Consider the following 16664-nt stretch of genomic DNA (forward strand, 5'->3'; position numbering starts at 1 on the left):
AGAAGGGGTTTTGCCATGTTGGCCTGGCTGATTTTAAACTCCTGGGCTCAAGTAATCCACCAGCCTCAGCTTCCCAAAGTGCTCCATCACAGAGGTGTGAGACACTGTGCCGGCCAACTGAACCTTTACTATGGATTATTCCAGCTGATGGAGGGTTGGCTATCAGGTTGTGTTGTGCATTTTCCTATTCCACTTTTTGGACCCCTGGACTGCTTCTTTCTGTTGGGCTGAGAGCCCAGGGTGAGGAACACACTCACCTCCACCACGTGCAGTCGTCCCAGGAAGCCGTCTAGTCGCACAAAGACCAAAGAAGACTGGAAATCCCACTCCTTGACTTCCTGGTTCTCTTTGAAGTAAGTGTGGAGATTCTCCCTTCTGTCCTGAAACACCTGCTTGAAGAAGCTCAAAGTGTCCGAGACCACCTGCAGTTTTCTCTGACTTTCTTCTACCTCACTTCTCAGGAGGTCTTCTGGGCTGAGATAATTAGAGGCCTGGTAGACAAACAGATGATTATCACGGAGCAGGTGCAGACATCCTATAACTTTGCAACACCAACTCTGAACTGAATCATTGTCCAAGTAATATTTTTCATGGGGATAATAGAGGAAACATCTGACCTCACACTCAGTTCCACATGTGGACTAAGACCTGGGTTTCGGCCAAATAGTCTTAGTGACTGAAGCTACAGTGATTGGCTCAGGAATGGGCAAGTAACCAGAGGCAAGGAAACACAGTGAAACTTTGTTGGGCTAGCTGGGGCTGGAGCAGGTGCTCTTCTTTCCCAGGTGTTATTTTGTGACTTATTGGCTTTCAAAAGCAAAGTAATTTGACTGCAAGAATTATTTGGACCATAATTATTTTTCTGCCTCAGAGAAGCTTATCCCTGGAAAACTGGGAAGCTGGAGCTGCAGGGACAGCCACCTTTACCACCACAGGGTGGGTCCCTGGGTCTGGCTAACATCATCTAAGGCCACATTGCCAGTCAGGGCGGAGACCAGTCTTACCTTGGACTTTCAAGGTACATGAGCCAGTATGTTTTCTTTTTGTGTTTCCTACTTGTGGTTTGAGTTTTCTTACATTGGTTTGGGTTTTCTTAACACTTTCAATCAAAAGAGTTCTGGTTGATAAACTGATGTAATGGAAAGGCACTAGTCTAGGAGTTCAACAGCTTGGGTTTGGGTCCTGGTTTGGGTGTCTTTGGGCAAGTCAGTTAACCTCCCTGAACCACAGCCCACATCTTTAAATAATACAATAAATAAGACCTTCCCTGCCCGCCTTGCAGGGTTTATCTGATGATCGATGGAAATCATGAATGTAACAGGATTTTGCAGCCTGCAATGTACCCCATAGTTGTTATTCTTACTCATTAAACTTGTTCATTACTTTCTCAGAGACACAGCTGCTAAGAAGAAAAACCAGTTTGGAGAAATCACCCAAACCCCCTTAAGCACTCTAGTTCTTTTTGAAGATATACTCCTCGAGGTTTACACTGCCCTGGTTGGTGCTACAAGCATCCCTAAGGAGGAGGAGCACGAAGTGCATAACCTAAAAAGCTGTTTCTCAATAGCTTACGGGTACCAGGTTCTTACCCTGTGGAGGACATATGTGTTATCACATTGAAGCCTCAAATCACCCAGCAACCCAAAAAGAGATACGACATTTTATTTCCACTATTGTACAGAGGAGGAGAGTGAGGCACAGCACAGGAAGTGACTTGTCCCGGCACACAAGTGGCATACTGGCTGACAAGTGGTGAAGCCAGGAATTGGTACAGGATCACCTGACATCACCTGACGTCAGAGGCTGTGCTCTTAACCGCTTAGGCTTTGCTGCTGACTCATTGCCAGTCCTTCTTCATAGATCATTAAGGAGGTTAAAATTCACCACCCCTACCTACTTATTCCCTCTTAGGCATAGGGGAAAGGAAGACAGGACGGCTCAGGTGTCCTAATATTACTGAAAAGGCCTTTGTAAATTATTGGCTGATGAGAGTAAAATACTGTAATTCAAATGTAAGAACTCTTTGGAATGTAATTATTTCCCTGCCCAGAAAAAAGGACACTTGTCTCTTTCCTGTGACTTGATGCCAACCAGCCCCCAGGGAGCAGTTGCTGGGAATTCTGGAGCAGCCCACCTGCTGTATAAGAAGGTTGCAAATTTCCTGGAGCAGCACAGTCAGCCTCCCTGGGGAGCGGTAGCACTTGCATGTGGCCCAAATCAGACAGACCACGTGGAGCAGGGGCTGCAGCCGGGACTTCACCTCTGGAAATTCTGCATTCTCCAGAGTTTCCAGGTGGCGCTGGAGTGGCATCAGGTGCACATGGATGTCCTGAGCCTCTGCTAGAGCTGGAAGGAATTGGAGATGGTCACCATTCTCATCTGGAGCCTAATGCTCACCTGGTGGATCCCTAGTCCCTGGGAAGTAAAAGATCTGCAAAGCAAAGAATACAATTTCTACCTGAACTGAGAAGGCAGAGAGAAGGCTGGTTCCAGAAAACTTCCTAGCTCTTATGAGGAAATATGGAAACCAGAGAGCCTTGAACAACTAGGATAAAGTTCTGAAGAGTTCTGTCTTGTAACATTCCTCTAAAGGGACTTCTCCCTGGCCTGCCCAGCCTCCATCTGGTGCTTGGTGAGTAGAAAATATTTGCAAATTACTTTGCTGCTATCTCTGAGACAACACAAAATAGATGACAGAGGACAAGTTTTAGAATCAGAAAGACTTTCCTTCAAATGCTGGCCTAGACACTTAGCAATTGTATGACTTTGGGCACATTTGCCCTCTCTGAGACTCAAAAATGGGCAGAGCTGTAATCAGTTTAAAGGGTCCTTGTGAAGGCTGAAGGTAGTTCAGCAGGAATCTTTACGAACAATTAGTACAGCGCTTGGGCCAATGCAGGTGTTTTGATAAATGGTAGTGGTTCATGAGGAATATTCGTTAATAAAGAATCTTGCTGAGCACTTATAAAGAAGTCACAAGGCATAGAGACATAACACAGATGGGTTACAGCAAGGTCCTTCTGGTTTTCAAAGCCAGGAAAACCTCTTATCATCTCTTCTGAATACAACCAAGGAAAAAAACGAGCCTTTAACCAGTCATCTTGTGGTGATTGACAGGGGAAACTAGGAAACTCGGCAGCACTGGATGCTAATATCTGCATAGCAACTTAGAGGGAATGTAAAAGCCCACTCGACAAACTAAACTAGAAGAGCGAGTTATAAAGGCAGGTGGTATCATAGGAGAGCAGGTGGTCTTAGGTTATAGTATGTGGATGAAGCTCTGCCTTCATCCTAAAGGGAACTTGAAATATACATTATTTAGCAATCAGTTTTAATATGCTGGGAATTGTTCTACTTACTATCTATGAGATATTTACCATCTCATAGTAAGCTCTGCAAGCTATCTTTAGTACTCCCACTTTATAAGTGAAGAAATTAAGTCCTAAATAACTTTCCTAGGTCACTCCTGTGAATCAACCAATTCTGTCCAGCTGAGCAAAAGGAAGACCACCCAGAGTTGATTACATTGAGCCCTTGGCTTCATAGAGGCTCACCATACACAAAAATAGGTTGATGTGTATGTTTATACTTTATATCCCAAATGAGGTTGTGGAAAGCAATATGTGAATTGAATTTTTGCAAAGTCAAATGTCACAGTAAATTGATTAGGGCAGGGATTCTCAAGTGGAGGAGCTGACGGTGATTATTAGAACCCCTGTGTTGGGGTGGGGGATTTCAGAATCCAACAGTCATTCTACTCAGCATATGCTCTTGCTTCCATAAATGCTGAGAGAAAAAAGGCTGAGAATATCATGCTATAGAAGCTTTCTCTTTATGATGCCCTGTTTTGAAACCTTTTAAAAAAATCACAATCTCCTTTAATTATACCAATTAGCACTGCCTTGATTTTTAAGAACACAATATTTTAGAAAAGCGTTGGCCAACCAACCCAGGATGCAATACCCTTGGATGATAAGGCATAAGAAGTGAGAGAGAGACAGAGCTGGGCTCAAAACTTTTTTTTTTTTTTTTTGCGATGGAGTCTTGCTCTGCCACCCATGCTGAAGCACACTGGCGCGATCTCGGCTCACTGCATCCTCCACCTCTTGGGTTCAAGCAATTCTCCTGCCTCTCTGACACCCTAGTAGCTGGGATTACAGGCATGTACCACCATGCCCAGCTAATTTTTGTATTTTGAGTAGAGACAGAGTTTCACCCTGTTGGCCAGGCTGGTCTTGAACTCCTGACCTCAGGGATCCGCCTGCGGCCTCCCAAAGTGCTGAGATTGCAGGCATAAGCCATTATGCCTGGCCTTGCTCATACCTTTTTAAAGAATGTAAATGCAAACAGCAAGGTGCATAGTGATCTCCAGTGGTTTGCTGGAAAGTCTTTAACTTAAACAGGTTCTTTGAGGACAAATACTTTTATTTGTAGCATTTGCCAATTTTTATGGGGTAAATATTCCCAGAATTCCTACTATGTCCATTTCTAGGCTACCAAGTTGACTTCGTTGAGGGCTGCTTGGGAGAATGGGTGTGCAAGTGTTTAAAAAAAAATGCATACAGCAGCCCCTCATGAGCCACTGAAACCAGTGTGCACTGGCTCCAGCACAGCCCTTCTTTGTGCGCCTTCCTTCACACACATATCCACCTACATGCATCCTTAATTGCTGCTTTGAGAATGTGTCCCCTCCAAAATTCAGGTGTTGAAATTTAATGGCCAATGTGATGGTGTTAAGAGGTGGTGCCTTTAAGACGCAATTAGGCCATGAGAACTCCTCTGTCATGAATGGGATTAAGGCCCTTATCAAAGAGGCTTCACATAGAGTTTGGCTGCCTTGCCCTTCCACCATCTATCAAGTGAGAACACAGAGGTCCTCTTCTCTGGAGGATGCAGCAACAAAGCACCATCTTGGAAGCAGAGACCAAGCCCTCACCAGACACCCAACCTGCCAGTGCCTTGATCTTGAACTTCAGCCTCAAGAACTGTGAGAAATAAATTTCTGCTCTTTATAAATTACCCAGGCTGTGGTATTCTGTTAGAGCAGCACAAATAGACTCACAAAATTGGCAACCGGGCTGTACTATGCCAACCCTGTGCAAGAAAAGAAAACTCCCTAGTCTTCATTGCCCTTGTTCTTCCTTCTCAAGGGGTCTATTGCTTCCTCTTTTCCAAGGTTATTTACTGCTCAGTCAATACTGCTTCATACTTGTTCCCACATATTTAACTCCATCCTTTAACCTCCTTTTTTCTTCTCTCTGTTTTCAAATTCATTCCCACTAATCCAGAAATATTTCTTTTTCTCTCCCTCTTTTCAGTTCATCAGTGAGCCAATGAACTACTCCAACCACGGCTAATAAGAATAGTGCACATAGTATATCTATTTAGGATTTTTTTTAAAAGCCAGATGCTCTGAAATTCAGTTAGAAATGAGAAAATCAGTCACCAGCTTACGAAAATCCTGCCAAATTTTCTGACCAAGTCTCTAACTACCATTCCTAATCAAATTTTCTTCCATCATCAACACTGAATTTCATATTTAAAGAATTTCTATTTTTATAGTACTGTTTATCTGGCACTATTGTAATGGTATCTTTTTTCAAAATTGTCCAGCATATTCTCTACTGCAAATAACTTTTTGAAACTGGCCTGGGGAAGTGAATCTTATAAATATTAATTCATGTGAATAATTATAGACTATTGATCTATTAATGTGAAAAGTATATTTGGGGCATTTTTACTATACCTTTTTCAGATCCCCACATTTCAGGCACTCACAAATCTCCTTTATATGTGTTGTACTGTAGCACTACATTACTTACTCAATGTTTATCTCTACATTGACTCCCAGTTTAACCTAACTAAATTACACAACATGAAAACATTTAATCCCTACCATAAATGGAAAGCTGGTATCACTTGTCAAAACCAGGGCTATTACCCTTTAACTCATTTTTTAAAAAAGCTTTCCCCGAGTCATTTCTGGCATCATCAGGGATACACATACCACTTTTGGGGACACCTGTCCACTGGAAGTGTAAACTGGGAACAAAAGTTGACTCCTCGGGGACACAGAATCTCTCAGCAAAACAGCAAACTGGAGCCTCAAGAGACACCTGGTCCCAAGCCAGCCAAATGTGCTGGCAGAGCCATCTCTGCAATGAGGTTTCGGGGCCTAGGAAGACCTCAGAGACTAATAACTCATGCCAGTTCTGCTCTGTGATATTGTTCATGTTGGAAACTAACACCTGGACCTTTCTTCCTTTAGCTAAGTTGTTTGCCATGAGGAGGGGAAGGTGGGAAACAGGAGTAGCCAATGGGCTCTGGACACAGGACACTGCCCCCTTTACCAGACTGAACATACCTGGATTCATTTTATATAGTGGACTTACACGGAAGATTGTATTTAAAGAAAGGATTCTGGCTGAGGTAAAATGTTTGAGAATCACTGCTTAGATTAAGCTTAGGCCATGTGAAATTCCAAAGACCTTTAAAAGCACATTTTGGCCTATGGCACTGAAGAGCAAAGAGGAGATTTTACAGGAAAAAGGGTGAAGAAACACAGTACACCAAGGAAGGGGGAGGGAGTCTTGAAAAAATTTACCTACTTCTAACCATAGACTTTGCTGGCTTTGCAATTTTGATAAGAGTGGATCTTGTCTGGTGCTCAGATAGCCTGGAAATTGCAGTCCCATCTGACAGTAGGAACAGAAAATGCAGAATGGAGCTAGAAATAGAACAGAGATTTCTGAACGAGCCAAAGGTGGAGGGACCTGAATTCCAGAGGTGAAAGATAACAACATGCATTGTACAGTGCAAAGCAGCAGCAGGTCGTAGAGCTGATGGAAGAACTTTCTCCCAGTAGTTCCCAGACTGTGAAGACAGGGCCCATTAGGACCTCTGACCAGACCCAGAAGTGCCCAGTGTGCTAGGGAGGTACAAGCACTTAGTTAATGAGGGGTCTCAGCCAATAGTCCCAGGTCCTGGAAGGCAGGATCAGGCTGTCTTGCAAGAATGGCAGTCCTTGATTAGGACAGACGGACTCATCTGACCACACAGGCTCCATAATGGCCATCCCAGAACTGCATGTCCTGGTCCCAGTGTTTAAAAGACACAAAGGGGCAGCTCCAGGAATACTGCTGTGTTCAGTCAGTAAGTCCTTTCACCTCTATAATTTCACACAAGCCTAGAAAAGTAGGCAGAAGTGTACGCCTGATAACCATCATATGTACTAAAGCTCAGAGCAGGTAGGTGAATTTGCCCAAGGACATACAGCAATGGATCTGTGAACAGCATAGCTCTGTTTATCTGCTCTCCTGTATTTAGATTATATATTCTTGCAACCATGCTGGTTTGTGTCGGGTTGGAAAGTTATAAGGACTTGAAGTTGCCAAATTCAGACAAAGAGAAGTGAATGCATTGTTCAATGATAAATTTGACTCAAACATATTTGTGAAAACATTTGCTGGTCCTCACCTGCAACAACATCTCTGTACATGGCTTTGAAAGCTGGAAAATAGCTACTCTGAAGCTTGTCCAGGAGCCTGGCCATGCCCCTCACCTTTATTGTTCTCAGTTGATGATAAATGAATTTCAGATCCTCATACCTGCAATATCACGAAGAAGGGTGAATCCAGGTAAGTATCAGGAAATGCAAGTCACACTGTGATGACCCATCCTCACAGAGAAAGAGAGGAGCCCTGCCTCAGGGTGCATCCAGAGAGACTGTGCTCCAGCCCAAAGAGCCTGGACATCTGTTCTCAGCACAGTGAGGGCAAAAGCCTTAGTCGGGAACATAGGTTCAAAGGTGCAGCTCCAGGAAACACTGCTGTGACCATCTGGTGACTCAAAGAGGTTGGCAGCTGGAGGTCATTAGCTCTTGCAGTAAGGTTGAGTCGGGGTGAGAGAGGCGTTATTGGAGCAAGGGTGCTAAGAGAAGGGTCTTGGAGTAGGTGAGCAGAATGGTCAGAAGCCAGGCAAGAGCATGGGGCATCTCAGCAGGGTGGTACAGACAGGGCTGGAGCCCTGCAGGCAAGCCTGGTCATGTGACAATGATAATCTCCATTCTATGCGAGGAGAGGCACATCTGCCTCTAACATCTGTCTGTCTGCTTGTGAGTAAAGGATTTATCAGCACAATAATAAATAAGAATCAGGAAATGGGGAGGAGGAGGGTGAATAAGCAGGAGCAGGAGCAATAATGAAGCCTTTCTGGATAAACACCCTGGATGATGAACTTTCCAGCCCTGCTGCTGATGAGCCAGGGCACAGGAAAGGCTGTTTTACAGCCGACTCTCCAAATCCCCTGTCTTCAGAGCTTTGCAAAATGTGTGCACATGTGGCCTCAATTGTTGGAGAAGAGAGTAGACAAGTTAGAAGAAAAATGTTAAAGGGAGTTGATTAATTTTACATGTAGTCCAAAGAGGCTTTGAAAAAATGTGAGAAGACATACTGATGGTAGCCCAGGAAAGGAAGATAATGACTACTGAATCTGGGGGAAAGTGTGCCTCTCCCAGTCTCTCAAAAAACTGTATTGACTCAATGACACGGGGCTGTCTACCCCAAGGATGATGTGAAATACCTATAGGGAAGAACGGTGGCTTAACCCAGGAAAGCCAGGAAAGTTCTAGCTTTATTCTTTGTAAGACATCTTCGCCCGAGTCCGAGCATGCGCCTTCCTGCCTACCTGCTCTTCCAGAACTCCAACTCCACATTCGGGGTGGGATTCTCCCCTTGTAAGAGTGGCTGGGAAGACTCTCTCTTGAGTACCACCTGGACTTGGTAGCTCCATTTGATCACTGCAGACTCAATGGCATAGATGACTGACTTATCTATAGAATCTAAGCTGTGAAAGACAAAACAACAACAGCAGCAATAACAACAAAAACAAAAACCCTGAAACATGAAAATAACCCTGGGTGCACCCCCAAAAGAGAATCCCAAATTTTAAAAAATAGGCAAGAAATTTCATCTAGCCCATGCATTCTTAACTTTTTTTGAGAATAATAGTCTCTGTTGAGTAGTCAATGAAAATTATAGATCCTCTCCCCAGAAAAAAATGCTTATGTGTATATGTACATTTTTCATACAGATTCAGGGATCATCAATATTCTGAAGACTAGTTTAAGAACTTTGAATGCCAGTATGTTGTCCTGCCAATGCAGAAATACTGTTGACAGAAAACATTCAGATAACCATCCAGTGCTTGCTTAAATCCTACCAGTGACATCAAGCTCTCTGTCACAAAGCAGCACATTTCTCAATAGGTTGGCTCTCTCAGGGAGAATGCTTGTCTCTATACTAAACCATATCTACATCCCTCTGATTTCCTTATCTTGGTCTTGGCTGTGACCTCTGCAGCAAGAGGAAGTAGGTTATTTCTTCCTTCACAAGGCTAACAATCAGCCATCTGTATACCACCATCATGATTTCACTTTGTTCTCATCATTTCACTTTGTTCTCATCTGTCCAGTGAAGAATAGAATTTCCAAACTTTCCTCCTGATACAACTTCTAAAGAAAGTAACTTAGCTATATTTGGAAGAGGTTAAATTTTTAAAAATACATTTTGGTCATTTTTTTCACAGTCTTAATGGAAAACTATACATGCAAAGAACCAAAGACACAATGACAAAGAGGACATACAATTCACATTTTTGTGTCGGAAACCCACTTTCACTTAATTAAATTTATATTTGTTGAGAAATGATATGGCACAAGTGATTGTGGAAGGTATTAAAGGAAGAAGACACCCACTTCCCCCAAAATGATCCAGCCTTTTGGGAAATTATCACACTTGAACAAAGAGAGATGAATTCAGCAATGATTATAAACACGAATTGAATATTATTAAGTTAAAATATAAAGGGACTAGGAAAGGGGTAATTTGAATTTATTTTGAAAATTAGATCTCTTTATTAAACCACAATAAGTTTTCTAGTTAACCAGGAAATTACTTCAAATTGTATGTGTAGGAAATTACTTCCAATAGAAAAAACTCATTATAAAGTATATTGTTGTATTTTATAATGCATTGCATGCATATAATCAGTTGAATGCATTACTTATTCTTCAGATCAAATCATGGATCCTGAATATACAATGTTGACAGTAATACACTGGGAAACTCCTGACAATGTGGCAGACCGAGTTCATGTACGAAGGCTTTCTGTTGCCCCAAGCACATAGAGATGCTGGATAAAATATAACAAAATATACTATTAATATTTATATTCATAGCCTGGCTTAAAAGGGTAAAATAATTTCCAAAAGATAGAAATAAACAATTAGAAAGTCAGCATGGTCAACAGAAGCTGATGGATTTAACTTCTAAAAGGAGATGAGGCTGGGATTTTAATACCCACTCAGGGACAGGAGGCATGAACTCCCAACAAAGCCAGGTCCCAACAAAGCCAGACTTGCTACTATTTGAAAAAGGAAAAAAGTCCCCAGGACCTGTAATAAGTCTTCAGCTGCTGGGGGAGGAGAGTCTGGAACTGTAACAAGAGCTGCCAGAGTTAGTTCTGTGACATTATGTACTGAGTGAACGCTGGGAAGAGGCATGTCTGCCTCCCGGACTGGACCTGGGTCTTTGCCAATGATGAGACACTATCCTGATAAGCAAAATACTGAAAGCTAGTATGGTTGTGCTCAGCCCTGAAATGATTCTGAACGGGAAAAAGGCCACGTTGCTGTAATAGCCTTGAAAGACTTCATGCAGTGGATGGGGCAGGGAGTAATCAGGGTAAACACACAGTCCACAGTCTGAGGGTGTTGGCAAACAGAGCAGACAGTAGGCTTGTGTGCAGAACGGGGAGATGTGCAGAGTCAGGAACAGAAAATTCATAAGGAAAACATTCTGATAACCAGCATCTCCCATATCTCCGAGGCCCATATGGCCAGGCTGGCAGGACTTACACTGTCTCACTTTTGGAATCCGCAAACTCCATTTCATCTGAGCCTGCTGGAAGAGGCAGCAAAGTTTTTCCTTTCACTTGCTCAAGGATAACCAAGAGGTCGCATTGGAGGCTGTGGGCTTGCTGCCTGACATCCTGATATACCATGTGGGGCCAGTCTAGGCGATTCTTCTCATTGGCCAGGACAGGTAGGACAACCTGGAACAAAGGTGCACAGCAAAGAAAGGCTGGAGTTCCACTTCCGAGGGCTTAAAGACTAATCTGAAAGCAGCTTATAAAGCTATATACAACCTTTTTCAGGTCACTGTGCTGGAAGACCTAATACTGTAGTAGGGTCAAACATTATATACTGCCTTGACATCTGGTAAATTGGGGAAGTCCTTGAATAGCCTACCTACAAGTTTTCCTTCTCATTCTGCTCCTGGGGATAAAGTCCTTTAGCCAAAATACTCTTTATTGGCCAGGCGTGGTGGCTCATGCCTGTAATCCTAACACTTTGGGAAGCTGAGGCGGGTGGATCACCTGAGGTCAGGAGTTAGAGACCAGCCTGGCCAACATGGCCAAACTCCATCTCTTATTAAAAATACAAAAATTAGCCAGGTATGGTGGTGGGCACCTTGTAATCCCAGCTACTCAGAAGGCTGAGGCAGGAGAATTGCTTGAACCCAGGAGGTGGAGGTTGCAGTGAGCCGAGATTATACTACTGCACTCCAGCCTGGGCAACAGAGTGAGGTTCTGTCTGTCAATCAATCAATCAATCAGTCATTGGAGCCCATTGGTTTTTCCCTGGCCCCTTTTAACTTAATGCATGCAGGTATGAAGTATGTAGAGCTGGGTTTTACCAGGATTGTGGCTGCACCAATTGAGTATGGCACAGTGAGGTAGAGGCCAGTACGTCAGGAGTTTGATGCAAGGAAATGATGATCATGAAAGAGCATGGCACTCAAGTTGGGTAAGAGAAGAGACCATGGGCAAGGGCCAGGGCCACTGGGAAGGAGCCAAGGCCAAGAGATTAGAGCTCCCAGCAGGACCAAGGGACTATTGTAGCTGCACCAATTGAGTATAAGAGGGAGTGAGCTGGAAAGATGGGAGTAGTGGTCAGAGAAGGAGGTGCATAAAATTGGACAATGACATTGGTGGTTATTGGGAATGCAAGATCTGGAAATGGCCGTGTAAGGGACTGCTTATGATGGGGAGGAGGACAAAGATACAGGGAACCCAGAGGCCAAGCTATTGGAAAGATCACTCATATGTCTTTGGAAATAACCACATATTAGAAGTAATGTTGGGGAGAGTCACAGCGAGTTGGGAGGCAAAATCATACACACGCGAAGGCAGCACCACCTGTACAGGATGCAGCAGTGAGAGTGGGTGATGTCCTCTGACGACAAGAGATTTGAACTGGAGGCTTCCTGATGTGGATCTAGAGCAGCAAGGGGGAACAAGGAGGCCATCTACCCCATCTCCAGGCTCAAGAGAAAGGCTCTGGGGGAAACATAGCTCAGTCCTCCAGGAGGAGCCAGGATGGGTAGAATAAGGTGACAAGGATCCGTCAGATGGGTAAGGAGGATTTTAAATGAGATGAAGAGTGACAAGAACTATCATCCTTTATGGAACACCTGCAATTTGACACTCTATTCCAGGTGTTCTAATATACGATGTCTAAATTTCATAGCAACCCTGCAAGACACTTTAGACCTGGCAGAGTGAGCACATCTGCTCACCTCGCACTGCTGAATTTAACCAGAATTTGACTCAGATCTGTGAGATTCCAAATCTTATGCTCACACTCCAAAACACAAAAGTTAAAAAAAAAAAAAATCCAAGTTTCAGAACTAGGAAAAATAAGTCAGCAGTAGTGAATGAAGTGGTAGGAGGAGGAAGTAAGGAAGTAGGAGAATAAGTTACTAAATTCTGTTCATTCTTCACTTCAAAGATTTCTTAGAAGAATTTTCCTTTTTTACCTTGTACTAGTATAATGGGACAAAAATATTATTAAAATTATAGCTGTTTCTCAGTCGACACCCTCAATCCCACACCTCCCCCCACCCCCAACCACACACACACAAAAGGCAGGAAGACGTCTCTCAGCCAGGTAGGCTCTGGCTTTAGCAATGCTGCATGCTAAGTGGGAAGGTGGAAGGAAAAGGGGAGCAGGTAATCAGAGACTACTAAGCTGATTACAAGGTGCTGAGAGAGAGAGGAGAGGGGGTGGACAGGAGGGCTGGGCCGGAAGGACAGGGCTTTGCAGATGGGAGGTCAGCAAGGCTTGAAAGAGACTCTGGATCAGCATCAGGGTATGGAATAAAAGTAGATGGATGGACAGAAAATAGAATAAAGTTACTGGTACAAGCTTTGAGAAATTAAAGGAAAGAACTTGAGGTATTTTAAAAATAAATTGTTTATTTAGGTTTTAAAATAGGTAACACATTTACATGGTGCAAAATGCTAAAAGTACAAAAGCTTTTACAGTAGGAAGTAAATCTTTCACCTACCCCTGTACTTCAGTTACTGTTTCTTCTTGTGGATTGCCGTTAAAAAATGTCCTCCCTCCCTCCCTCCCTCCCTTCCTTCCCTCTTTCCTCTCTTCCTCCCCTCCTTTCTTTTTGACACATAATTAGTGGCATACCATCCATACAATTCTGCATGTCTTTAAAAAATTATCTTAAATTACAGCATTATTCACAACAGCCAAGAGACAGAAACAACCTAAATGTCTATGAAGGATACATATTTTAGAAATGTGATATATACATACAATAGAATATTGTTAAAATATTGTTTAAAAAGAAAGAAATCCCAAATATGATGATAGGTGGCAATATGGATGAACCTTGAAGACACTACGCTAAGTGACATAAACCAGTCACAAGGAACAAATACTGCATGATTCCACTTACATGATGAGTCAGATTCGCAGGAACAGAATGTAGAATGGTGCTTGCCAGGGGCTGAAGGGAGCAGTTTGTGGAGTTGTGGGGTATGTGTGGAGTTTCAGTGATCCTGGACAGGGCAGTTCTGAGGATCCATTGCACAATAATGCATATATGGTTGACGATATTGTACTCTACACTTGGAAATTGTTGAATTTTATGTGTGTGTTTTTTTGCCACAAGGAAAAAATTACCCTAAGGAATACTCTGGCTGGGCGTGGTGGCTCACACCTGTAATCCCAGAACTTTGGGAGGCCAAGGCAGGAGGATCACCTGAGCCTAGGAGGTTGAAACCAGCCTGAGCAACATAGCAAGACCCTACCTCAAAAAAAGGAATATTCCATATTATTCTGTTTAATAGTTGCAAAGTATTTCACTGTATAGATGGCCCATAATTCATTCATCCAGTCCCCTGCTGATGAACACTGTTTGTCTCCAATCTCTTTCAATGTAGCAATTAAAATTCTTATTGAGAATTTTTATTATTCTAAAATTATTTTTGCTTGCTGGACTACTTCGCTTAGCCATGACACAACTCTGCGACGGGCCTGCTATCTCCCACATACATTAGGTTAAATTCTGTTTCTGAACCTCTGATCAGTCTGTTCTCAGTACCTTGAAAGTTACCTTGCTCTATACTAATTCCAATTCTTCTTCTTGTTCAGGGGACAATTCAACACTTAAGGTTAAGCATGCTTCTCAGACCACAGATCTGTCTCTCTCCTCTGAAAGCCAAAAGTACTTTCCATCACCAACATTCATGAGAGAAGGTGACCCAATTTCAGGCTTCAGCGGGATGGCTTTCAGACAATGCACAGTGGCAAGACCGTTCTGTTTGTTAAAATATTGAAATACCTCCATGTCTACTGATACAGCTAGCTTCCCTGGGCCCTCTGTGCCCTCTTCTATCTATCCAACCCCTTCCCTGGAATTCTCACCTCCCCACAGCCTCCTGACACAACATCTAAAGGGCTAACACCTGACACAGCAGGGAGCCTCCAGGACTTGGAAACAGCAGTGGGGCCAACTTTTAGGCAAGCTTTACCTCCAGCCCAGTCGTATAAGGTTTAAATATTTTGAATAGGTAATTTATTACATATGTTTCAGCTCCTTGGAGTAAGCATTTCATGAACAGGAATAGTTCTTTGGCATTCTCTATAGCGCCTATCACCTGAAATATCATACAGCCAGTATTCTTCCCACCCTTATTTCACAACCTGCAGGGTCCAGGGCATCAAGCCTCAGAAGCACATAGGCCTGAACTGCAGGGCAGTTTACTCCCATTCCAGAAAGGTCTAAGGGGCACAGGAATCTCTCCGGAGCACTTCTCTGAAATCTCCTGCATTCTAGAGGTTTCTCCTGTGGTGCCACTAAGCACTCATGACCCACATCTCCACCTTCCTCCCTGAGCACCAGGCAGACTCCTCCAAAGGCCTGCTGGGCATTTCAAAATGGGTGCCCAACTTTTAATGCTGGCACAGGGCTGACCTTTGCTAGATGGTTGGTAATGAATGAATGAGACGAAAATCAAAAGGAAATCACTCCTCCCCACCCACCTTTAACTGCTCTCCAGAAGCAGGCACTGTTTACAGCCATTCACCTCCTTCCACCCCATTGATCCATCAGAAATGCCTCCATGGTCACCACTTCCCATCTTCCTCATACCTTTCCCACATACAGGAGGGATTAAGAGATGCTGATTTTGAAAGTAGTCAGGACCTAGGCACTCTCCAGACTATGGTCTCCCCTGACTTTGGCTGGAACCCAGACCCGGGCTGACCCGTTTTAGCCCCTTCCGATTCTCATTCTGGCCCGTCCCCCCTCTTTGACTCCGCCCCTTACCCCATCCCATTTTTTCTGATTTCAGGAACTTGCCTCGTGGTCGCGCTCCCTCCACAGCCTCGCCTCTCTGCCAATCACCCGCGCCTCGGACCTCCCCTGCAGCTTCGCCCCTCCCCCTCCGGCCCCGCCTCCGCCCCTACGGCTCCTCCTCCCCTCCCCCACCCAGCTTTAACGGCGCCGGGTTACCAGCCCACCCTCACCTCCGAGAACAGCACGGCCAGGTGCTCCAGAGGCGCCGCGGGCAGGTCCCCGCAGACCACTGCGCCGCGGAAGCTGTCGGGCTCTGGAGGCTCGGGCCCGGTGCGCAGAAAAAAAAGCCCTTTAGCGCCAGCCGGGCCCGACTCAGGTCCCGCCTCCAGCCCGGGTAGCACCGCCAGGCCCCCGGGCCCGGGCCGCACCACCAGCAGCGGTCGCGGCCCCTCGGCAGCAGCGCGGCGCAGGAAGGCCTGGAGCAACTGCTCCACCTCGGCAGTCCCCGCGCAGCGCTCCCAGGCACCCGCAGCCGGCCGCAGGCTTTGGGCCACGAAGGTCCCCAAGAGTCGCAGTCGTGGGTCGGCGCCGGCTTCCTCATCAGCGTTCGCCGCCGCCAGCGCGGCCCGCTCCTCAGCGCTCGGCATAGCGCTGGGCCTACAGCTGCGTCGGTTTCCCTAGCGACGGAGACGCGGCCAGGAAACCCTCCTCTGCTCTCTTCCTATTGGGCACATGATTCCCGGTCCCGCCCCTTCCGGGCTAATAAGGTATGAGGGGTGCGGCGAAAAGGGGCGGGTCGCGTCGCTGTTGCTAGGACACCAGCCAAGGCTCCCACTGTCTGCCTGGTGTATTGGAAGTGCTCAGGTGTGACCGTGGAGCGCAATGGCTTATTGATGAGCTGCGTGGAGAGGAGATCAAGCATATAAATGCTGTTAAGGATCGTTTTGGCCAAGGTCGAATTAGAGTTTTTAGAAGTCTCTAGACACTGAAAATACTATGGTTCTC

At 44.8% G+C, this 16664-nt stretch overlaps 1 protein-coding gene across 4 annotated transcripts in view; it reads right to left on the bottom strand.

The window, feature by feature from the left end:
* DNAH9 (dynein axonemal heavy chain 9) overlaps positions 1-16360 on the bottom strand; it is a 361130-nt gene extending 344770 nt beyond the window's left edge. For 3 of the 4 annotated variants that reach the window (XM_032280245.1, XM_032280244.1, XM_032280246.1), the window contains exons 1-6: positions 15890-16332; positions 10916-11112; positions 8686-8844; positions 7477-7607; positions 2135-2346; positions 258-491 (exon numbers count right to left, since the gene is read on the bottom strand). In XM_032280245.1, the coding sequence (XP_032136136.1) occupies positions 258-491; positions 2135-2346; positions 7477-7607; positions 8686-8844; positions 10916-11112; positions 15890-16306 (1350 nt within the window). In that variant the 5' untranslated portion in view covers positions 16307-16332. Of the gene's footprint in view, positions 1-257; positions 492-2134; positions 2347-7476; positions 7608-8685; positions 8845-10915; positions 11113-15889 lie in introns of all 4 variants that reach the window. The other variant, XM_032280243.1, reaches the window with a different exon arrangement.
* Positions 16361-16664: the final 304 nt, after the last annotated feature.

Source organism: Sapajus apella, unplaced genomic scaffold, assembly GCF_009761245.1.
Source record: "Sapajus apella isolate SASKATOON/1434 unplaced genomic scaffold, GSC_monkey_1.0 scaffold12, whole genome shotgun sequence".
Taxonomy (NCBI): Eukaryota; Metazoa; Chordata; class Mammalia; order Primates; family Cebidae; genus Sapajus; species Sapajus apella.